The 25,678-nt window shown below is 36.8% G+C and overlaps 1 protein-coding gene across 9 annotated transcripts in view; it reads right to left on the bottom strand.

The window, feature by feature from the left end:
- NAV3 (neuron navigator 3) overlaps window positions 1-25,678 on the bottom strand; it is a 623,567-nt gene that overhangs the window by 165,739 nt on the left and 432,150 nt on the right. For 8 of the 9 annotated variants that reach the window (XM_032285065.1, XM_032285057.1, XM_032285074.1 and 5 more), the window contains 3 exons: window positions 21,833-21,948; window positions 1,952-2,060; window positions 869-1,252 (listed from right to left, as the gene is read on the bottom strand). In XM_032285065.1, the coding sequence (XP_032140956.1) occupies window positions 869-1,252; window positions 1,952-2,060; window positions 21,833-21,948 (609 nt within the window). Of the gene's footprint in view, window positions 1-868; window positions 1,253-1,951; window positions 2,061-8,352; window positions 15,715-21,832; window positions 21,949-25,678 lie in introns of those variants that run through there. The other variant, XM_032285122.1, reaches the window with a different exon arrangement.

Here is a 25,678-nt window from a genome sequence, read left to right as displayed (position 1 = left end):
ATGTTTTGAAGTCAGACATAGCTGAGTTCTAATGCAGGTCTGGCATTTCCTCAGTGTTAGGCCCTGGCTGGGGCCAATGAGACTCAGTTTCCTTATCCATGGAACATGTATAAAAACATCCACCTTATAAGCATTGCTGGTGGTAGGAAGGCAAAATAAAACAATTATCTTCAAAGCACTTAACAAGAGCATAGTACATAACGTGAAATGCTCAAAATGGCAATTAATACAATATCCTAGTGCCTCCCTTTGGGCCTATTCTCTCATTAAGCCAAATATCCCAAATTGCTAATATACTCTAAGAGTTTTACAACTACAATATGTTTTAGAATGTAATAGGACACAGAAGAAAAACAAGGTCTGAGATTTATTAAAATCTTATACCACCAAAAGAAAATAGACTGAAACTTTCAACTCCAAAGTGATTTTTCTTTCATGTTAAACTAGGGGTGCATAATTGAACACAGCAAGAAAATATTTTTTCCTTAAAGCAGTTACAGGCAGCTTCTGACAAGACAAAAAAAAAAAAAATTCAAGCAGATCAGCAAAACTCCTCCTGTCTCCTTCCCACGTCCTTGACTACAAAATCTGTTACTTAAGAAGCATGTGAAAATCACTCTGAAAAACAGACCACATGTGTTTTTCTCAACAACATCAAAACTTAGTGGCTTGAATTTATAGAAATTTTGGATTCTTTACTCTCCATGAATGAGCAGAGGAAGGGCCCTTCAACACCCTGAATAACCTTGGATATCTCATATTTTCTCCTGACTTTCTGAGCAAACTTACACATTTATTTATAGTGAATGCATGCTAGTAGACAGCCTTCCCTCTCCACACAATGCTGATGGAGAACAGGGCTACTTACCCACTGTTGATGTCATCAGCCCTGAGAGTTTTCCCAAGGATATCACCATCACTCATATATCCACCCACATCGACTTCAGAAGACATGTCCAGGTCGCTGCTTGCTTTCTCACTCATGTCCATCTGTGACATGTTTCCCAGCCGAGAAACAGCAGCTCGACGGAGAGGCGTGGTATACATGAATCTCGAGGGGTCTGTGTGGATGAATCTACTGGTACCACTGCGAGGATAGCCACCTCCCAGGGAGGGAGCATCTCCCGCCTGAAGTCGTGGACATGCCTGACCCAACCTCCAGGTCATGGGAGTGGGTCGACTTGTCAAGTTGGGTATGGTCCTTCCATTCACTTCTGTTGTCACAGTGCTATCGAATGTTGTCTCCAGGGTGCTGCCAAATAAAATGGATAAATAACTATACTCTGGTTCACTTAGGACCATAACCTAGAATGCATGAAGATAGAAAAGGCAAGAGTTGAGGATTGTCTTTTAGAAACATGTTATCTTCCTGAAAGCTAAATTATATGTTCATTTTGAGATTCTAATCACCTGTGTGGAGGTCAAAATGTGGAAAGAGCATTCATTTACAGCTCTTTGTTTGTTTGTTTTCAAAAGAAAGGCCATCAGTACATCTTGGGTAAAATGACATATTGTCTTACATTTTCAACAAATCCTTTACACAGTGTAACCTTCCAAGACCTATTCTGAAAGTTAACTGCAATTATGTTTGAATGTGCCCCTACTACCTTGCCCAGATGCATTTCAAGTGCAATTTGTGCCACTATTTTCTCGGGCAGGCATTAAAAACCCACTTAACAGTGACAGTGGTAGTTGTAGTAAGTAATTCTATTGAACTGGAGATTATATTGAAAAAGACATAGATAGTAGATAGAGCTAGAGATAAGAGCTAAATACGTATATGCTGTGAATTTTCAGTTTAAGGATAATTACCAACTTTTATATAAAAAAGAGAGAGAAAATAGTAAGGGGAAACTGAAATCCCATCTCTGTCATTGTAAGAAAAGTTAAATGTTTCTTTGTAATTATTTTTTCTTTATTGACTCAAAGATATATGGAATTGAAAAAAAACCTGTGGCTTATCTGAGTCCCACGAAGACTGGACATAGTCTCTTCTAAATTCTGCCTCAAATCTGCTATGTTTTTAACTGTTCTCATTCTTCTTGTTTCAGGGTCTTCACCTAGGAAAGCAACATGATAAATCTGCTATTCATGACATTTACTATCCTCAAAATAATGAGATATCATCTCATGCCAGTTAGAATGGCAGTCATTAAAAAGTCAGAAAACAATTGATGCTGGAGAGGATGTTGAGAAATAGCAACTCTTTTACACTGTTGGTGGGAGTGTAAATTAGGTCAATCATTGTGGAAGACAGTGTGGTGATTCCTCAAGGATTTAGAACCCGAAATACCATTTGACCCAACAATCCCACTACCAGGTATATACCCAAAGGATTATAAATCATTCTACTATAAAGACCCATGCACATGTATGTTTACTGTGGCACTGTTCACAATAGGGAAGACCTGGAACCAACCCAAATGCCCATCAATGATAGACTGGATAAAGAAATGTGGTACATATACACCATGGAATACTATGCAGCCGTAAAAAGAATGAGTTCATGTCATTTGCAGGGATATGGATGAAGCTGGAAACCAACATTCTCAGCAAACTAACGCAGGAACAGAAAGCCAAATACCACATGTTCTCACTCGTAAGTGTGAGTTGAACAATGAGAACAAATGGACATAGGGAGGGGAACATCACATACCAGGGCCTGTTGGGGCATTGGGGGCATGGGAGAGATAGCATTAGGAGAAATATCTAATATAGATGATGGGTTGATGGGTGCAGCAAACCACCTTGGCACATGTATACCTATGTAACCAAACTACACATTCTGCACATGTATCTTAGAACTTAAAGTATAATAAAAAATCTATGATTATTAGGATCCTAATTATTTCAGGGTGTTTCTAGGTGTACTCAGAATACTCGAGGTAAACTTGCCTTATGTAGAAGGTAAACATTCGGACTCTGGGGAATAAACTAGAGGCCTTTTCTGGTTTTGTTTTGTTTAGTTTCGTTTTTTTGTGAGACAGAGTCTCATTTTGCTGCCCAGGCTGGAGTGTCTTGGATCACTGCACCTCTGGGGTTCAAGTGAGTCCCCTGCCTTAGCCTTCCAAGTAGCTGATTATTAGGTGCTTGCCACCACATCCAGCAAATTTTTTGTATTTTTAGTAGAGATGGGGTTTCACCACATGGTTGAGGCTGGTCTCAAAATCCAGACCTCAAGTGATCTGCCAGCCTCAGCCTCCCAAAGTTCTGGTATTACAGGTGTGAGCCACCATGCCTGGCCGAGGCCTTTTCTTATGGAAGCAATAGCTTTTGAAGTATTTTATTAGACTCATGGACAAAGACCAACAACATTAGATGGTTTTATTTTTAATTACTTCTCCAATTTCTATAGTTCTACCAATGATACTAGAGTTCAAGTAAAGCCCTAGGCATCTAAACCCAAAACGTTTTTATCTAATGAGCATGAAACAAATAGTTCTGCAAGTAGGACTAACGCTGGCCTGATACAATTAGCACCTACCAACTCCTAGCAGAAGCGACCTTAAGCCATTTTGTTTATAGTCATACAATACTTCCCAAGCCAGTGGTCTTCCGAAGCGAATGAGTCTAGACAATAGGAAGAACGTGAAAAGAGAGTAGTGGAAGCAGAATTTTTATTCTGTTCAATTTGGACTGAACAGATGTCTAGTGATGGACATTTTCATTAAAAAAAAAAAAAGGAAGTAGGGAGTGGACAGATTAAGAGAAGGGCAGGGAAGGAGATGAGACAGAGAAAAAGGAAGTTGGAAGGGGATGATTGGGAAGGGAATGGAATGAAAAGAGGAAGGAAGAAAAAGAAAGCGAAGGAAAAGAAAAGCAAAAAATAGTATATTAAATTACACTATGAAAAATGTCAGAGAAGTCAAGATGCATATCTATAATCTGTTTTAAGAATACAGCTGTTTAACCTGTTAATTTACTTCCTTAATATTCAGGCCAAATTTTCACAAATCTATAACAAATGTGTCCCATTAATACTTATCATCACAATCACACAGTTGGTGGGGATTTCAGAAACTGTCTTGCCTTAGCTTTTAGCCATTGCCTTCATCTGTCTCACGTGAGACAAGGCCATCTGCCTCTGCCCGAAAACGCCCACACTGGAAAGGCCTCCGCCTCAGCAGTCAGAGATAGCTCCTTCCAGTAGCAGGTCAAAATGTGAAACATTTATGGGGGATTAGCAATAATTTGTCTCCTTTAAACTTTCACCCCATGGTTCCAGTGGGTCTGAAACCAAATGAACAAATTTACATTATCTTTACAATGGCAGACAACTGCTAATTCCTTTATTATCGTTTTTAGCCAAACATTACTACCTTGTTCCTTATTCCTCACTCTGGGTGGTTGCTAAAATAGCCACCATTGTGCTGCCAGCCTGTTAATTTCTTCCTTTGAATTTACAAACGATTTAAACAATTAAAATGTACTTAATAACAACATCATTATTTCAAACATAAACTACTAAGAAACTTTCCTGAAGTAAATATTTTTAAAGAATAAAAAAACACATGTTGGGATCTCATGCACATGACAAAAACATTTTCTACACTAATTAAATTTATGCAATCACTAATCCTATAGATTAATATTATTCTTTTAGAACTCAGAACGGTTAATAGCTCTTGAGACTGATCATATTCTTCCTGGAAATTCTTCCCTTACTTCTCATACATATAATAAAGGGTATTTGTGAAATGGCTATAAAGAACTCTACCCTTCACTTCCAAGTAATCTGATAGAACATTGAAGAAAAAGAAGAGTTTTGTAGAGAAAACCTTACAGAGTGGGAAAAATATTTATTACAGTCAAGGAAAAGACAGGCAAAGGAGAAATTTATTCAAACTGGGTCAAAGTGGGTACCGAAAGGAACAAAATTGGAGAAGCACTAAACCCAAGATGCAGTATGAGAGATTTCACACAGTTATAGTCATCTGGGATTGTAGGTGGAAGATTAAAAAGTCATGAAAGAAGCAGTATGTTGAGATGACCTTTTTTTTGGTGGGTTGGGGGAGGTAAAAGTAATTGATCTCATAGAAGTTCCTAGAACACACCATTACATGTTCCTGTCCCTTTCCCTCTTCCCCCTTCCCGCAGGAGAACTTTTAAGTTGTAATCCAGCTGCATCTCAACCTCTTGCCAACTGAAATATTAAAATTGACATCTGAATTACATTCCATTTTTGATATTAATTTTAAGAATGTTGCTGTTTCACTAAAAATATTTTCACATCTACTTCATCTCCTTTTCAATTTCTTTTTTCAACCCAACAGCTATCTTAGATCTTTGGATTCTTCTAATGGAACTCACTGTTTATGTGGTTTCTATCATGTTTTAGAACCATAGCCTCCCTCATTCCTTAGGTGTTTTTTCATCATGACATTCATTCATAACATTGCACCCCTCATGACAGTCAGACAAATGGACCTTTTCCTCCAAACACTTATTGAGCAAAAAATAATTGCTGCCTTATTCATGTCACGAAAGATAATACCCAAAGCAGAATTTATTGCAGTAAATGTTTTCAATGACCCACAAAAGGCAAGATAAAACTAAGTATACTTACAAACCCCCTAAAGACTGATTGCACAGTCCTAAATATCCTGTAAATTTGTATCTGAATGAGATCCAGAGGCTTTGGAAGAAACAAAAACAACTGCAAAGTCCAAATATAAAAGCACAAATAAAATTAAACGTTAGTAAGAGTAAAAGTTACCAGAAATTGCACATGAGAAATGTATTTAATCACAATAATGTTGTGTCTCCTCCTACTCTCATAATCTCAAAGTCAACCATTATTCCTGAAAGAGGCTTCCTATGTGTTGAACACAATGGAATGACTTCCACACATTTTCCAAAATGGTATGTTCTAAAATTTACTGGAGTTTTTAACTTTGGTGCAAAGTGCTTTCTCATTGCTCATAAGGTGTTCTTTTGAGTAGAGAACAAAAAAAGTATCAATTTGGTACTTCTACATTACTATTTGGTGGCAGAGAGACTATTTAATCTGTGATCCTGCTCTTAATTTTTAGGCTTTAATTATACACATTGTAATTAACACTGCCAGCATTGCCATATTTTAATAGAAAATCAAGTCTATATGAATGAACTTTATTCTCAGAGAATTATGCCCTCTACTCCATCCATATTACAAATGTTATTTAGTGTACAGCTTTCTGGTTTATTGTGTGAAGTAACTCCAGTTTTGTGGATGACCTCAATGGTGATTTGGATGAAGAATTTTAATCCCCTCCCCTCTGGTTAATCTTGACACTTTGGAGAAAAATAGCAAAATATGGCCAAAAGCTTTATAGTTACTTTTAAAATATCCTCCTATACAGCTATAGCACAAATCCTTAATCTGTTTGGTTTAGAAGAATATCTAAGAGTAAAGAGTTAAACTCAAGGAACTCCACCTAAAAACTAACTTGAAAGAGGCCATTTTGAGTCATAAGCAGAACCTATTCAAGCACGTGGCAGAAATTCTGAAATTCCTGTGTGCAGTGGGTGTAGTTATATTCAACAACTTAACATGTATCATTATTTAGGGAATTGCATCAGATGCTTCATTATCTAGAGATATGATTATTCATATCACAGCTATTTGAATAAACTTCCCCTTACTTTTTCACTTGCATTTTTGAATACTGGCATAAGTAGGAAAAAAAAACCATAAAAGAGAATAATCACATAAATACAATAAACAGATGCTCCTATTGAAAAGCCAAGGCATACCGGCTTCTTTTGAGAGGTTACCCTCTGACAATAATGCTCCAAGTTATTTATGCACAAAAAGGCACATGTCATACATACACCCACCCACAGTATGCTATAATTTAACTGAGTAAGCAACAAATACTGCGAGGGAACTGCACTCTGTTCATATCTTTGTTAATACTTAAAAAATACTGAGAACAAGATAAATGATACCACTTCAAAAGCAAAAGAAGAATATTATCTGATCTGATTCTACATTTCCAGAGGATCCGAAAAAGAAAAAAGCTTCATAAAGATTAAGACTTTCTCTCGCCTTTGTGCTGCAAATAGCCCTTTATGAGAAGCAGTTCATCATAGAAATCATACAATGGTGCAAAAGTAAATCTTCAGTGTTGGAGCACCTGGTGTATTCAGATTCAGAAACCACTATTCTAACAACTGTGGAAACATTACTCTTTTAAAACCAAACTGACATGAAAAATTGAACAATATTTGCCTCTGCTATCTGTCTAAGCTTTCTTCTTCTACAGCTGGCTCACTAAAACAATCCAGAAACCCTCATAAAACATCTTGTAACAGGGGGGTCTACATTAAGAATAAAAACAAACCTGCATTTAGCATTAGTTTCATGGATCAGAAACAAAGAGATCACTGGCAAGGTTTAATTTCTTTCAATTTAAGGAGCCCTATATGAAGTCCTTTGTGGAAATACACATTGACATAAAATATGATACAGCCAGTAGTTTAATACTTATGGAAGAAAAAACTGTAGGATGTAAATATATTTTGGTGGAACACTGAATTCAGAAATAACAACTAAAATGTTCATATGTTAGATGTTTAGGTAGGTGGCAAAGTTGACATTTAAAGTTTAGTCATAAACTATAGAATCACTTGATCTCTTCTTATCTAGCTAATTAAAGATTATGCTAGAAGTTGCTACTGAAACTCAGGACAACAAAAAGGTCTAGTTTATAAAGTACGAAAACAGTTCATGGTCATCTACATAGTAGCTTAAATACTTAGAATGTGCACATGAAGAACCAGTTTTTTTCAAACTCTGAAAAAAAAAAAAGAAAGAAAAAGGTAGAAGCCAGCAGAGGCCTCTGCAATTCTGAAAGTGTTACTGCAATGCACAGGGCTTGTCATTGAGTTACCGAGGAAGCCATCTATTCAGGTAGCATGAAGGCAGCAGAAGAAACTTAACTCTACAGGAAATTTGCCCAGGAGGACCTTCATTTTTCATCTCATATCTGTAATGAGGTCACCTTGAGAGAAGTTGAACAAATAAGCCCCATTAATGACTAGGTAAAAAACATGTTTGGGGTTTTAAAATGTTAACACTTATTTATGGATGTCTAGAAGGTCCTGGACACGAGGCTAGGCTAATAATGTTCACAGCAGATCTTTGGAATTTGCTTTCTCCAAATGAACCTTACCAGTGCTGCTCATAGCTCAGTTAAAAAAAAAAAAAAAAAAAAAGTCATTTCAAGAAACAGGAATTAAAAGTGTAACTATGTATTTTTAAAAATCAGTCTAAAAAATGAAAGTTACTTGGCAAATGCAAATAATTTCAAAAGAGACACGAAATGCCTTAATATCCCACACACATTTTTAGGAGCAAACTGGACTTACCTAATAAGTCAGTGTAAAGCGCCTGTTCCAGATCACCCAGCATGGTAAGGATCACTTCCTCATCCAGATGAGCTGTCCCTTCCCGCAAACAGTTTTCTCCCTCCTCTTCAGCCCAGCTTCTGCTGATGCTGCTCAACTTGGAGGACACATTTTCATCTTCAGACCTACTATCTTCATCACTCTCACCTTCTAAGCCTCTTCTTGCAGACAATTCCTCTAAGTCTTCACTGTCTGACTGGCTGCCCCCAGCAGGCAGGAGGTTCCAGGCTGAGCCGCTGGTGTGATACAGGGACTGCACAGACCTGGAGAGAAACCTGGACAGTGAGCGCCTCTCGGCATAGTTGGCTTCTCTCTGGCTGGCCTTGGCAGCGTTTCCAAACCAGTTGGAAATGCGCACCGTGGGTCTCCTCTCCCCATCACTGGTGAGGGAAAGATTGGTGAGAGACTTTTGTTTCTGAAGGCTAGCTCCCTTTCCCCTTACTTCTTTGCTCCGGAACACAGAGAGTTCAGCAGGCCGCTGCATGTTTCTTCCAGGGGCTTCTTCCTTTCAATTGCACTTCATATTGTCTTTTTACACTGTGATTGTAATGGATCCGTTTGATTTTAATTACCACATGCACTTCAATAAAAGCTCAAGCTCACACATTCACAGAAGATTCTGGAGATGTGGTATATATAATGGTTTGCCCACAATTTAGCTTGACACATCATTTTACTAATCAGCAATACTTGCAAATATTTTGCTCAAATATAGCTGAAGCAGAAAAGAGTTCACCAAACACTCTCCTCCAGATGAAAAGTAGTCCAGGAAGCCAACTACGTTTGCCCGTCTTCATCCAATCACATGTCTCAGCAGGAGGATGGGTCCACATTTCCCTCTATTCCTTCTGTGTTCCGAAACGCGAGAAGGTGAAGCAGGAGCTGAGGTCTCTTGCTTTTTGCTTTCTTTTTTCTCCTGCCTTTCACCAGCCCTTAATTGACCTAGGTCTGTAACCCTTTAACTCTAATGAGCTGACACAGTGCAGCAAGTACAGCCTCCCCATAGGAGCCCAGGAAGAGCAGGAATTAAGCACGAAAGCCCAGCCCTGTAGGAGCCGCTTGCGTTTTAGTATTCCACCTGCATTCTCAGATCTATGGCTCTTCCTTGCTGCTGCAGTGGATGCTGCTGGCTGCCATGGCAGCAAACATCCTGCTAAATTAAAACAGAGGCACGGGAACGGCTGTCCAGCCTAGAATGCCACAGGTTTCAGAGCCAAGCCTGTGTGAGATGTTCCACTATTAACCTCATGCACATTTAAATGACTCTCAGCCACCCAATCTCAGACACGAACACACACACAAACACTTACATACACAACACACGCTCCCCGATGCCGAGAATGACAGACTAATTCTCTGTAGCTGCAGGCAGCTGAAGCAGGCAGATCTCCTTTCTGAATGTTGGGATTTGTGCTGTAAAAGCACAAATCAAATTCAAGCGTGTAAAGGACCTAAAAAACGAAGCATGACACTCTCCACCCACTAGGAGATAATGCTTTAAAGGGAAAGACTTCCCCCTCATCTTTTAAAGAACAAAGTCAAAGCCTTTTTATTTTGAATTTATTTAGTAAAATTCTAATGTGACATAAAAATCAAGATTTCTTACTATCTTTTGCAAAAACATGAAAAGAAAAGAAAAATGATAACCTAAAAGGGGTTTCCCCTGATATTTTGACTCGAAGTATACAATTGAAAGTTTATAGTCAAGTGCGTGGAACATAATAATGTCACGGATAACACAACATGCACATTGTGTCTTTTGATATTGCATTTTTCCAAGTCTACTTCATAAGCCTATCACAGCATAATCAGCTCTTACTTTTTAAATATTTTAATTTTTTTAAATATTAAAATATGCTGCACTGTGTCACTGTGTCACTATAGACCACCACCATAAAATTCTGATTTTAGGAAACTTTTAAAAACAAATATATAGTACAGCAGAAATCACGAGTACCATTTATAGTTAAGAAGAAAAGTATAAACTTTTTAGTATTTGACTTTGAAGACTTACTGCCCACAAATAGAAAAATAGGGATTTTTTTCTTTATCAAATGAGGGAAAGTAGAGAAATATGCAGAAATATTACCATCATCATTTTCAGAGCGAATATGATAAGTTAATTCTGTTTTTCTACCTCCTATTGGTAATCTCAACTACGGGAAATACCCAATCTCTTAACTATATACATTAGCATTGTAATACGCATTGCCTATAACTTCACAAATAACCACTTTGCAAAGTTAATTATTCCTTATGCCCCACCTTTCAAGGTAGACCAGACTTAGATCCATTTTTTAGACATGCCAAAGGAAATTAGATGAAAAGAACAGCAATTATTTGTGGCAAAATTTTGCAATAAAGAAATCTGTGAATTATTGATACTCATTCTCAATTCTACACTTTTTGAAAACTAATTGTGTTTATATAAAATGTGCTTAAATAAAATGAGGGTACAAGTATCAGATCATTAAAACTGACAGTTATACTTCTAAAAACATAATTTTGTAAAGTATTTTTAGAAGATCAAAATGACACTTCCCTTGGAATTCCTAAGCAGAACATTTTTCTCCTTCATTTTGAGTTACTGTAACTCAGTGAATTTCCAAGTTCTAAGACCATAGTGAAATTTGTTCAAATTATGCAATTTCAATTTATTTAACATATATTACACTAGCGTATATGCTAATATACCCGAAAGCCTTACAGATTTACAAAAAAATGGAATTCTAATGCTCTATATATCAAAAGAGTTGACCTTATTCATATGTAAATAAAAGCAGAATTTATGCCCTTTCCTTATTTAAAACTGCTTATATACCAATCAGTTTAAACCTGTGGTTCCCAAGCTTCATATATTCAGAACTAATTGGAGGACTTATTAAAACACACTTTGCTGTGCCCCAGCCATATAACTGCTCATTCATTTGGACAGGGAGGGTCCTGAGGCTTTGAATTTCTAACATATTTCCAGATATGGCTGGCTCTGGGAATCCATGTTAAGAACTACCATGCTGAGATTAGTGGTTTTCAACTCGGGATGGTTTTTCCCCCAAGGGACATTTGGCAATATCTGGAAACATTTTTCGTTGTCACAACCGTAGGTGTGGTGGTGACATCTAAGGGGAAGTGGCCAATGATGCTGCTAAACAACCTACAATGACAAAACAGCCCGACAGAAAAAAGAAATATGCATTTTACAATGCCAATAGTGCAAAGATTGAGAAATCCTGACTTAGATGGTTATATTGCATTTATAAATGGTTTAGAAATTTCAGGGGCATCCAAAACGAAGATATACTTTTGCTGAAATTAATGTCCACTCTGTGTTTGTTGTAGCTCTATCCCAGGTATCCTTTATTCTAACAACCATGCTGAAAGAATAACCCCAGTCTGGGACATGTTGATTTCATGACCAAAGGAAAAGAGAGATGAGAAAATAAAGCAATATCTCTTAAGCTTCTGCTCAGCAACAGCCCATGTCATTTTTCCACTTGTATTTCATTTGTCAGATTAAATCACATGGTTCTTCCTGATTCAATAAAACAGGAAATTTAATCCTTCTGGATGGGTGAACCCTGGAAAGGGTGGACTCAGTCCAATGGAGCCAACAAGGAGAGGATTGTAGAAAGTGCTTATCAAAAGGTGGATTCCATCTGTTTCTTTGCTTAAAGATACTGTTATTAACTTGCGCTTATAATAGGTTTGTCCTGGAACTACATCAGTCCACATGTACCCTGAGCAACTGTGGGGAACCCACTTATTGCTTCTCTAGAGACAGCCATCCTGCTTGCTTTGGGTGTTCATTCATATATGGACATTTTTATATTTGTTTGTATTCACACATGTAAATGTATGTTATACAAGGAGGAGGAGGAAGCTGCAGTGCAAAGGAGACAAATACGCCCAGTCGGTAGGAAAAACGTGAATCATTCTAATTTTGCCAAGACCTAAAATAAGTTATAGCCTTTACAATGTGCTAGAATGGAATGCTTTTTAGCTCTTTAGTAAACATAATTATAATGTAGCCATTTAAATAAAGGATTTAAGCTGATTTGAATTATCCCAGCTTGATCTTCTTAATTTTTATAAACATTCAAGAAAAGGCAATTTCAGTGATCATTTACAGAGATTGTAAACGTCAGATATTTTCCATTATTTAATAACGTCTGGTAGTCAGTAAAAGCACATGTAACCATATGCTTATATAACTTCTGTTTAACCTAAATTATTTTATTTCTAAAATGGTTTCCTGAACTCATCCAATAATTGTAGTATTACTGTTTTACAAATGACATACCAGCTTTATTGATATTGAGCCAGTCTGGCATCTATGAACATTTGTCAGTTGAATATAAATTCCAGATAAAGGTTAAGAAGTGAATTAAACAAATGTTATACATGTTAGTGGATAGTCTTATGCAAAAAAAGGGCAAATGTGAACCTATAGAAAAAAATAAAAAAACTTTCTTGAGTGCCAGTGGGATGAAAATTTGGGCTTGCTTTACATTTGGCAGAATCTCTTAGCACATAATGAAAGGGATGGCCTCTGAGGACAAATTCTTTCTGTCAATGAATGTGAGACCAAAACTCAAGCCAAAGCAGTAAAATCTGTACCATTAATTCAGCCAGCACTGTAATATTGAAGTCATCATATGAATCTTAGAAGAAAGACAGGAAGCAATAAGCTACTTGCTCAATGCCACAAATTATGTAATATATTTTACCTGACTATAATAATTATTGGTGCTATCATCATCAGATTGGGTAAATATGACTAGGCTTCCTCACAAAGAACATAATGAACAAAAGCAAATTGAAGTCATTTACTTAAAAGTATTGGAGATATACATGAAGACTTACGAAGATATCCAAATTGAAAAATACTACTTTATTGAGTGTCATGCATTTCTGATGCTTACTACTTTATTGAGTGTCATCCATTTATGATGCTTATCTTCAAACCACAATTTATTATCTTTTTAAACTTTCATTACCATTTAATGGCAAAGACAATATTTTCATAATATCAAGTGAGTTACTGCATTGATGAAAATTTAAGCAGCTAAGCTCTCCCACTAACTTAGCAAATCCCTCTAACACATCTGCATTGTGAACCATTCAAGTTTGCTCCTTAATAGTATGGCAAATATGATAAATCTTTATATATCATGCATCTTGTAGTTCTTGCAATAGGGAAGATTTTCCCATTTGTATAAGCACAACAAGATTTTTTTTCTGGATTACATAACTCAAAAGTAGAGGAGAAATAGTTTCAGACATGGATTTTTCAGGGGCTCAGACATTTCCAACAATTACCATGAATTTGGTCTCTCCTGATTTGGGTCCTGTTTCCTCTGTTTTTGTTTCATTTGAGAGTGGAGGTCACTGTAAGAAGCTCCAAGCTTTCCTTTTATTAGTTGTAGGTCTAGTGGAAAAAGAGACCACTTCTTGTATAACAACCTCAGGAAAAGTCCTGAGATTGAGTCTTATTTGTTCTGATCAAACTGAATCAGGTTACACATTCAGTCCTCAAACAGTCGCTGCAATAAATAAATAGATTGTTCTGATTGGCTCCACTTAGGTCAATTTCAGTTGGATCACATGAGCAGAGAATGATCCCCAAAGAAAATCAAGGTGCTATTATCAGAAGATGGGGCAACGGACACTGGACACACAAAACTACACCAGGACTTTCAGGTAGGCTTACTATCCAACCAATAGAGCTTAAGCTACAGAACTCCTAACTCGCCTAAACCCCTTTCTAGACACTGTACATTTTATTTTCTGTATTCTTTCCAGGCTTCCCAAAATTATATAGACTTAACAAATTTATAAAGCCTGCATCTTACCCTGCCAAGACTAACTTCATCAGAATTCTATATCATGAGGGCCATTTCACTTGAAGAACAAGACATAATTATTCCTCATTGAGGCCCCTACACCAACCATAAGCAATAAAAGTTCAACAATGACAAGGGCATTGAAGGTTGGGGTTACAGAAAATCAGAGAACTACCAGAACCCCAGTGAATTTAAGAGAAATGCCCAATTTTACAAAAAGCAACTAATGAAAATAGTAAGCTAAGAAGAATTTCTTTCAAATTACTTTCATGAAGTTGTTTCTTCCTAGAATGTTATTCCACAATTTCTTCGTTCATTAGAATTCTATAACATACATGTCTGATCTTCTTTTAAGTTCTGCATGACTCTTTACAATTAAGTTGTTTCCGCATGCCTGTTTATTCACTTATTTGTGGTGTCATTTTATCTATTTGTTTCTTACTCTTTCATAGGAGAGCTCACATCTTTGTCGCCTTTGTTTTCTCAAATTTTGAGATGCCTGGCATGTATAGGATGCCAGGTGATAATTACTGAAAAGACTGATAGAAGAATAACACCATATCTCACAACAATCTTCTGAGTTTATTAAGCATCATCATAGTCACTACACAGAAAAGGGAACCAAGGAGCAAATCAAACAGCTAAATAATCACAGTGCAGAGGCCCAAAATTATTTTTTCCAATTCCTACAACATCTCTCTTTCCATGTCTCAAACAATCATGGAAGGGATATTCTGTGGGCCACTCTGAGCTAGGGACTAGCAATAAATTCAGGTGCTTATGTGCTTTGTGGTTTCACCAGCATCCAGAATGCAGTGGCAAGGACAGAAATCAGAAAGACAAGAACTGAGAAAGGGGTGGAGACTCTGAGAGAGAGGCGTCGTTAATATAGAAAACATCTCATGAGTTTTAGAATTCTGACAGGTTCATTCTTTTATAGGGTTATTCTACTACAGGTTTAATATTCCTCATTAGAAATGCTTCGGACCAGAAGTGTTTTGCATGTTGAATTTTTTCAGATTTTGGAATATTTGCCTATACATAGTGAGACATCTTGGGGATGGGACCAAAGTCAAAATTCACCTATGTTTCATATACACCTTATATACATAACCTGAAGGTAATTGTATACGCTTTTTAAAATTTGTACATGAAACAAAGTGTGTCTGCATTGAACCATCAGACATCAAAGGTGTTTCTATCTCAGTTACCTGTGTGGATAATCTGTGGTTTTGTGGCATCGTCATCATTCCTGACTGAGTTTATATGCTGCTAAGAAGCAATTATTTTATTGCAATTATTTATACATAAATACTTGCCAGTAAAAAATGTGATATAGCATTAATGCAGTGAAAAAATAATGTATTCAGGGTCACTAAGCAACACAGTAGCATTGCCAGAGTATCTGTATCAGCTGTGAAACAACTGCAACCACAAACAACTGAAGATTTCCATCTCTACATTCAGTGCTATGTTTGGATTAAAACGTTACTGTACACTGTATATATATATTTTTTTTAGGTGAGAAGAAACACTAGAAGCAGTTGGACCAGGAAATGCGTCCCCTGAGATGGAGGAGGCCTTCTGCTGGGTAGCTTTTTAAAATGTTTCCTCTAGAGTCATCTGCCTCATTAACAAGTTTTTGTATTAGAAATCTCTTTGATTTTTATCGACTGGCATAATTTATCGTCCAGTAGTGAATGCCACTGTTCTAGTTCTTCCCTAAGACCATCATGCTTTTCCATCACGTTGCCTCTAGGCACTTTTTCTGCAGTGTTAACACTGTTATCTTCATCATTACTATTATCACAGTATCATTCAGCACCATTTTGGCTATGTCATCATTGCTCAATGAATGAACAACTGGAGCCTTATTATCAATGTTAAAAATTTCTTTGATATCCACTTCTTCCAGCCCACTAATGGACTCTGAAAGGTTCTTTTGTTGTTGTTGTTGTTGTTGTTTTGCATATGTAGGGTAAGACATCATTTGATATAAGGAATCCTTCAAAGTCACGACCTGGTTCATCATCAACTGAACACAGATGCAGCCGAGAGGTCATACCAGGCAGGTACAACTATGTCTTTAGTCACTGCATTCCAAAGCTTAACCACAGCATATATGACATCCTTCATGCTAAACTTCTTTTGAAAGCCTTCCACACATATTCCTCTCTTCCCTGGTACGGGCATGCTATTTAAGGAAGTGTTTTATATTTATTCTTTGTTGATCAAAGGATAACTTTGTCCCTTGGCTAAATTAGTGAAGTCACATTTGGAGGAAAGTACATGGCATAAACATTGTTTTTGACAATAATTTCATCTAGACAATGAGTAGAATAAATATCATCAAATACATTCTTGCAGTCATCCAGTCCAGCTTCCCTGCAGTGAGCAAGAACTGCCGATACAAAATGTTTGTAAAACCAATCAGAAATATGTCCCTGGTGAACCAAGCCCTTTTGTTGGCATAATAATAAACTGATAAGAAATTCATTCCCTGAAAACAGCAAGGACACGAGCTTTTGGTTATCACAGCAAGTTTTTATTTATGGGTTCCTGCTGCATAAGTACATCCAAACTCAGTTATTCTGTCCTTGGCATCCTTACTTCCTGTAGGGGCTGCCTTGGTCAGTATCTTTCTCAGGCATCAAAACTGGTGTTGTTTCAACAACAAAGATTTGTTCCAGAGTCATATTTTCATCAGCAATGATCTTAGTAAACTCATCAATGAATGTCTTTACTATTTATCACCACAAAGTTTTAAAATTTTAATGTCACGTCTTTCCTTAAGTTTCTACAACTAGCCTATTGAATGCTTCCTCCAATTGTCAGTTCATTGTGAAAGATCTTTCCTTGTTCCACCATCAGAATACCATTAAGTGACATGTGTACACCGTGACACTGATGGATCCACTCTTTCAATACACATTTGAGATCTTCATTTTTAGCTTTATACAGTATTTTTCTATTTTTCATTAACTCTGTCATCACTTTCAATGGAGACCTTCAACAATTTATCCTTTTGTTTCTTCAGGTCATATACGGTGGTCATTCCAATACCATACTCTCCTGTAAGATGTTTCCCACTTACACCACTGTCTAGTTGCTCCAACAGTTGGACTTTCTGTGCTATAGAGAAAAACAAACGCTTCCTTTTTTTCTTATCACTGTTAGCCCTAGGGGTATCTTCAGACCTTTTTTGACATTTTCAACAATATCTTTATGCCACACAGTGAAAAATAAACAAACAAACAAAACCAAAACAGAAACCACAGTTTAATGCATATAGTTCTTGACCCAATGTGGAGCATTGTGGGGAACCTGCCATTGGCATATCCACTCTGCACACATGCCATTGTATTACCCTTTGTGGGTGTGCTTGCGTGGGGGAATCTGGGTGTGCATGAAAAAGATACGTAGCAGCTAACGGGGGCTGGGAGACTATTTTTTTGTCCTGAGAATGCTGAATAAACCATATTGTACACTTGCATTCTGCTGCAATTTTTCACAGGAAGTCAGGTTTAGAATTTTCCACTCATGGCATTATGTCAGCACTCAAAAAGTTATAAATTTGGGACCTTTTAAATTTTGGATTTTTAAATTATTGATGTTCAACCTGTGTTGCAAATTTATCCTTCTTCTCCGCCCATCGCTCCCCACACTGCTTTTTTGTTTGTTTGTTTGTTCTTCACACAGACTTGAGTGCAGCGGCATGATCATGGCTCACTGAAGTGTTGAATTCCTGAGCCCAAGCAATCTTCTCTTCTCAACCTGCTGAGTAGACTTGACTACATATGTGCTATACACCATCATGTCTGAATAATTTGTTTTCCTTCTTTGTAGAGACAGGGTTTCACTACGTTGTTCAGGCCGGTCTTGAACTCCTGACATCAAGCAGTCCTCCTGCCTTGGTCTCCTAAAGTGCTAATATTTCGGGTATGAGCCACCATTCATGGCCTTCTTCCATTTTTTAATCTGCTGTTTCCAAATTCCAGAGCAACAGGGAGACCTTCTAAACTGTAACACTGCTTCTACAGAATGACTAAATCTTTTCTTCCTCATATTCTTTGATTATTCAGTGATGGCATAACCAAAAGCAAATTTTTGTTTTCTATTTATATCAATCCCTTTAGTTGAGTAAAATTTATCATAAGTTCACTGTGATTACTTTCTGAATGCCTTCCAAAGCCAAAGGTATAGTTCTTACCTTTTCTGTCTATTGATTTCACCTGAAAATTATTAGGTCCTTTTTTCACTGTAGTTATCATTTTAATGTTATGTCCATTATATTAATTTCATTTTACATGCATTTATTGAGGGCTATCTATGTACCAATTAACCATTGTTAATATGCCAGTTAAGAAAACAGACAAAAGTAGAAAAAAGGAGAACTGGCAAATTCTGGATATATTTTGAAAACACAATTATTCTAGGGTGTTTCAGTACCTTATTTGTTATAGTTAGATATTGTGTCATCTAAAGTTTTTTAAGTTTCTGAATTTCTGACAAAAGTAGCAAGAGTTCAAATACGAGAAACATCCCAAAAGTTGATTGATATACACCATTTGTCTCTGAGTTCAAATGGAAAACAATACTTCTGGTGTCAACAAGATATCAAAGTGAATAGAATATCAGGGCATCAGATGTGAGGCATTAAAAAGGAGTCATGAATAAGGCTAAGGTTTTAGGGTTGGACAACTGGAAGGATGAAATTCTTATTAATCAAAATGGAGATGACTTGGGTAAAGAGTTTTTGACGGGTACAATTTTTTACGTTAATATTAGACGTTCAGTTTGGGATATACTATATGTTGTGTCTATGACATATTCAAGTGGAAAGATGTGCAGATGATTGGATATCCGAGTCCAAAGTTCAGTGGAAAGAACTTGAGCAGAGAGAGACATTTTTAACCCATCAGAATATAGATGAAATTTAAAGCAATGAGATAGGAGTAATATAAAATCACCAAGGGCGCATTTATAGGCAGATAAATCTAGAAACAGAGACGTGGATCACTTAAATCATAAGAAATAATCAAGAAAAAAAGTATAACTAGAAAAGGGGGCCAGTAAGAGAAGTTCCAGTGGAGAAGTGGAGCTGCAAGCCCAAGAGGCTGTGATTGAAGCCTACTCTTTCCATAGTGTGCCATAAAGAGAAGGAGATAAATGGAAACAGTACTTGAAGACAAATTTGGGGTCAGGGGAAGTTTTTTTTTTTTTTTAATTAAGGGTGGAGAAATGATAGTATACCATGGGCTGAAAAAAAGTGATTTCTTTGGGAGGTAGCTATTAAAGAAATGAGAGAGTAATCCAAGTAAAAGCAGAGTAGGCCAGGCACGGTGGCTTACGCCTGTAATCTCAGCACTTTGGGAGGCCGAGGCGGGTGGATCAGAGGTCAAGAGATCAAGACCATCCTGGTCAACAAGGTGAAACCCCGTCTCTACTAAAAATACAAAAATTAGCTGGGCATGGTGGTGCTCGCCTGTAGTCCCAGCTACTTGGGAGGCGGAGGCAGGATAATTGCTTGAATCCAGGAGGCAGAGGTTGCGATGAGCCAAGATCGTGCCATTGCACTCCAGTCTGGGTAACAATAGTGGAATTCCGTCTCAAAAAAAAAAAAAAAAAGCAGAGTAAATAGGTATTAAATGGGTATAAATGTTATACTTGGGTAGGTGTAATAACGGGTTTGTGAACTTTTCTTTGTGTTTTACATTTTTAAGTGATGTACACATCAAGGTTATCAGTTAAGAGAAAGGATGGGACAGATGATGTTGGACATTTGGGAAAAAAAGATGTAAAAATTATAGAATAACTGCAGGAGGATTATATACCCACTTGAGGTTGGTGGTCACGAATGTAAAGTGAGTTGCATTGACATATGATGTGCTTTTTCCTGGTTCATTAATTGTGGGTATAGAATAGGTGGAGATTTAAATATAATCAGGTCATGATTATATCAAATGAATACAATAAAGTGGGAGAGAGGCAAGGGAGTTAAGAGTATAAAACTAAAATTACATTCACTTATTACAGGAATTTAGCTGACTAAGGAGAGAAGAAAAATATTCAGTGGTTGGTGTTGAACAGTAAAAAGTGGTAGGATCAATGAATTAGAAATCCTAGTGGAATCATTGCTGAGATCAGGGAACAAAATGAAGAATATTGAAATGATAGGAGTTTATAATCAGTGAGACTGCAGTGCAGGAAAGTGAGGTCATAGAGAATTTGCAGTTTCTGATGATACCTAGATCTAGGGTATGATCACGAGAATAAAACTGCAATTCAAACTCTACTAAATTAATTTCTCCCACAGATTTGAGCTCTAGTACTTAATATGCATATTGAAAACATTTATGTATAAAAATAAATGAGGCACACACATCTTCATGCCATGATAATTTTATACAAATCTGGTCATAATACACACATAGCATCATTTTGATGATGGTACTACCCAGAATTAATGGAAAGTCAATACGTCCCCCATGTATTTGAAAAATCTACAATTACTATCTGCAATATCTATGCCTTGGCATTACCATTTCTACCCCTACCTAATACTGACTCTTTGTTGTAATCTCCATATCAAACCTCTGATGCCTAATGGTATCAACTAATGTTGATTCCAAAAGGTACCATTGGGATGCTGTTCTGTAAATGTTGTCAATATCCAATGCAGGATAATGTAGTCATGTCTAACGCTTGCCAAAAGTTTTTCAGTTTTGCCAAAGTGGGGAAGTTTCTTCACCCCCAAATTTGTGATACAGTCATCATGAGCTTCAAAGCAATACTTATACTTTCAGTATTTAGAAGACACAATAATCTTTAAAAGCTAAATAATTTATTTAGTTTTCTTCATCTGAATTTAGCTGTGAATACACAAGGCTTGAGCCAGAGATTTACTGTTACAACAGACATACCTCCACTTTCATGCATTATTATACTTAGGAACAGATAAAGTACTCTTAAATCTCTCACCCTTTAAGGGCAATGTATTTGGCTAGGAGGTTACTTGGTTCTCATGACTATAGATCTATATGTAATGAAATTATACCAGGTGCCTTCCATATATGCTTAGGCTTACTGGACCCTAGAGAAAACATTGCTCTCAGGCTCAGCATCACCAAAAACCTGATAACTGTGTCTGGGGTATGTATTTTTTTTTACATCATCAATATATAATGAAATATTTTCCTAATTAGAGATTTTTGGAATAGTCATTGGAAACCACCTTGTAGAAATGTTTTCAATAATACAGAATTGATGACAGAGCAGGCTGGATTAGCCATTAGTTTATTAGTTTATTTTCAATCTCCAAATGTATTACCCAGGTTTTCTTGGATTTTATTCAACTTGACTGAGGGCAAAATGACTTATAGTCTTCACTTCTGAAAGGACTGCCATTCCTTTTAGAGTAACAAAGGGATCATCCTAAGCAGAATAGCCAAATGTCTAAAGATTTCTGAAGCATGAGATGTACACAGTCCATCTGTGCATAAAAAACCAGTGTACCACAAACATAACTTAATAAAAAGTCTTATTGAGAGAATACAGAAATTCCTAGGGTTGACCTTTGCATTGATGAGGTCACTTACCAGATATCTCCTCCAGGCACTGCTTAGCAGTCTTACTATATGATAAGTCCATCTTTGTAGGGCTGGTACAGGAGTCAGCCGATGGTAAAGAGGTACATTCATTTTCTGAATGTGCCCTGAAATTAACCATGAAAATAGAAAGAAATAGCAATTATAGACACCAGTCACTCATCAAAGTGGAAGTTCTACAGTATAAGAAAATATTCATTACAAATTTTTCATCAAGGTAAGTTATTTCTTTATGACTAATATGTTCAAGACCTGTCTATGTATAGGGGAATTTTACTATTTTTGATATATAACCTAAGTGGGAGTGAGATGTTTAATTAGATTTCTTAGACTTGTCTAAATATGGAAGCTTATAACTATCAATAGTTGGTTAAAATTTGGGGGCAAAATATTTAAAAAGATCCAACTTCTTTTGCTATTTTAGAGGAAATCTGGCCAAATTATGTTTTTGTGAGAATAATTAAAGTATTAAAACCATACCTAAAATTATTTTTTTACATAAAAATTCTATAAAATATTTTTAAAATATAAAATATATGTAAAAATAAATAATTTTTCTCTGGGCTATATATATAACTATGATGACTTAATTACCAAGATTTTGGAACAACTAAAGTCAGCCAGGAACAAATTCTCATTCCTAAAATTACTTTTCATATCATCTGTTTCATATTTGTCTATGTATGTACATTGGTATGAATGTTTGTGTGTGGTTAAGCTGTAACATTTTGTCTAATCAACTGGACTAGGAAAATGTGGCACATATACACTATAGAATACTATGCAGCCATAAAAAACGATGAGCCTGTGTCCTTTGTAGGGACATGCATGAATCTGGAAGCCATCATTGTCAGCAAATTGACACAAGAACAGAAAATCAAACACCACATGTTCTCACTCATAGGTGGGTGTTGAACAATGAGAACACATGGTCACAGGAAGGGGAGCATCACACACTGGGGTCTGTTGGTAGAGGCTAGGGGAGGGACAGCAGGGGGTGGGAAGGTTGGGAGAAATAACATGGGGAGAAATACCAGATGTGGGTGACAAGGGGATGGAGGCAGCAAACCGCCTTGCCATGTGGTTTGATCATGCAACAACACTGCATGATCTGCACATGTACCCCAGAACCTAAAGTACAATAAAAAAAAAAAAAGTGGCCACTGGAAAAAAAGAAAGGAAGAAAAGAAAAGCACTTAACAAGGGTTCTCAATACTTTTGATATTCTTTTTTTCTTTTTTGGAGGCAGAGTCTCGCACCATCCCCCAGGCTGGAGTGAAATGGCATAATCTTGGCTCACTGCAACCTCCACCCCCTGGGTTCAAGTGATTCTCCTGCCTCAGCCTCCTGAGGTAGCTGGGATTATAGACGCCTGTCATCAAGCTCAGCTAATTTTTGTATTTTTAGTAGAAATGGGGTATCACCATGTTGGCCAGGCTGGTCTCGAACTCCTGACCTTGGGTGTTTCACCTGCCCTGGCCTCCCAAAGTGCTGATTTACAGGCGTAAGCCTCCATGCCTAGCCTACTTTTGATATTCTAATCTTACTTCGTGCATTGTTTCTTCCCTTTATGCACAGAGAAATGTTTTAAGATACACTTTCTATTTGATGCAGCTTCAAAATCAATGTATATTTGACCCAAACAAACACACATTTTAAATGTTCACAGTATGAACTACCAAGACACAGAAGAAGGCAAGCTAATATAATATAGGACTGCACAGTGAACTGTGTTCTTTATATACATCTCATTTGCCTTACTTAGAGCCCTACTCCTAGCAGCAGGTGTGGACTATGACAAGTGATCTTTCAATATTTACCACTTTAAGAACGTTTACAAAGAATGTTTATGTGTAATGAAAAATTCATTAAATTTTTGAATCAATGTTTAACATTTTGCTTCTATTCTAAACTTGAGTTTTGAGAGAAAAGGTGTAATCATTGATATCTGAAATAGTCAATATTTAACTGACAGGCCTAGAAACTGAAAAGTTCACTTAGGTTTTAAGAAAGTATGGAGAACTACATCTTGTATGTATGCATGTATGTGTTATATATGTGAATTAGTGTATGAAAGAAAGAACCATGCAAGAAAGTTTCCTATACAAAGTTGTGGCTTGGCCTCCAACAATTTCTGACAGACCATTCCTATTTTATTCTAGCTTAAAACTGAATATAAAGACCATAACAAAATTAAGAAAGAAAATATACTATTCAAGTGATTATAGGATATACTATTAAGGCCAGAAAAAAAAACCCTCAAAGTTGCTAAATTTAAAAGATATTTTAGTCTTTAACTCATTTGACATATTGGCAGCATTTAGAGCAGACCCATTCCTTCCTTTATCAAACTTTCCTACCTTGGCTTTTACGGCAAAAATTCTCCAGTATGTTTCCCATATTCTGTGGATTCCACTTTATTTTTTTCTTTATATAATCATTAAATGCTGTGGTTCTGGGTAACAGAAAAAGAAGTGGGGATACAGAGGGCAGAAACTTGGGAGTTCAGCAAAGGAACATCCTACATTTCTTCTAGTTTTTGTCTATAGTCTCTCTGGATGATCTCAATCATATTCATTATATTGGTTATTATTTATTTATGCCTGAATTCTAAAATTCTAACTCTAACCCAGCACTTTCCTCTGAATTCCAGGTGTGTATAAAGACTGTCTAATTGACATTTCTTCTTGGTTGTCACAAAAATAGGTCAGACCTATCATTTATAGAACTGAAGTCATAATATTTTATTAACAAACCTGGTCCTGATTCACAAAGCCTTCTGATGAAACCCTTATGGAACTTACAAGACCTTGCACGGTTTGGTCCTGTGCAACCCATGGGATGATGATGGTCTCCAGTATCATCTCACACAAGACTCCTATCTCTTCTCTTTACTGTGGCCACAAGGGTCTTCTACTCACTTCCCATAGCTTCTGGCCTAAACGAGGTCTTTACACTTGAGTATTTTCCTCCCCACATCATCCAGTTGACTCTTTGCCTCCAAGTCTTAGCTCAAGTGACTATTTCTTTAAAAATCCTCCCTAATTTCACTGGTTAGGCAAAGTTTCCAATTATAAGCACTTGGTACTTGGTACTCCCTGGACCTATTTTTTACAGCACTTCATAGTCTTGTGATATGGGATCAATGTAATTAATTGATTAATATTTAACTCCCAGATTAGACCCTATTCTTCATGTTTGAACTCACCACTGTATCCCGTGTCCAGTTTTGTGTCAGAATATGTTTCAGTCAACAAATTTTTAATAAATATATGAATAAATCATATTAGCCATAATAGTAAAACGGAATTATTGGTGGGTAAAGCATATGCAAGAAAGAGTAGCATATGTGTGAAAATATTGGGTTTGGGTGTAAAACTTGGTTCCACCACGAAACAGTTATAAGCTCATATGATGTTGGCAAGTTATCTCACCTCTCTGAACGTGTTTGTTCATCTGTAAAAATAAGAAAAAATGCCTGTGTTACAAAATAATTGGGAAATCAACTGTTGTTACAAAAAGACTGGAAAGGCATTCTCTTGAAGCATGTGAACTTCTGGTCAATATTAAAAGAGCAAATATATCTGCTCTTTGCGCAGTCTGTTTCTTTCTCTTCTGGACCCCAGTTTCTTGATTATCCCCCATCTCCTGACAGTCCCTCCCCATTCATTTCTAAAGTCTGCTAAAGTCTGTTCTTCCACCTGTCTTCATTTATTGTGGTCTACTCTACCCCCGCAGACCTCTTCCTTAGGCTATTGTCTCTGAATGAAGGGAAAGACAATCCTCCGAAGTGTTCTAAGGATTTTTATTAGTTGCTGAACAAGTTTAAATGGAGAG

Source organism: Sapajus apella, unplaced genomic scaffold (assembly GCF_009761245.1).
Source record: "Sapajus apella isolate SASKATOON/1434 unplaced genomic scaffold, GSC_monkey_1.0 scaffold2, whole genome shotgun sequence".
NCBI lineage: Eukaryota > Metazoa > Chordata > Mammalia > Primates > Cebidae > Sapajus > Sapajus apella.
This window is presented reverse-complemented; position numbering and strand designations above follow the sequence as displayed.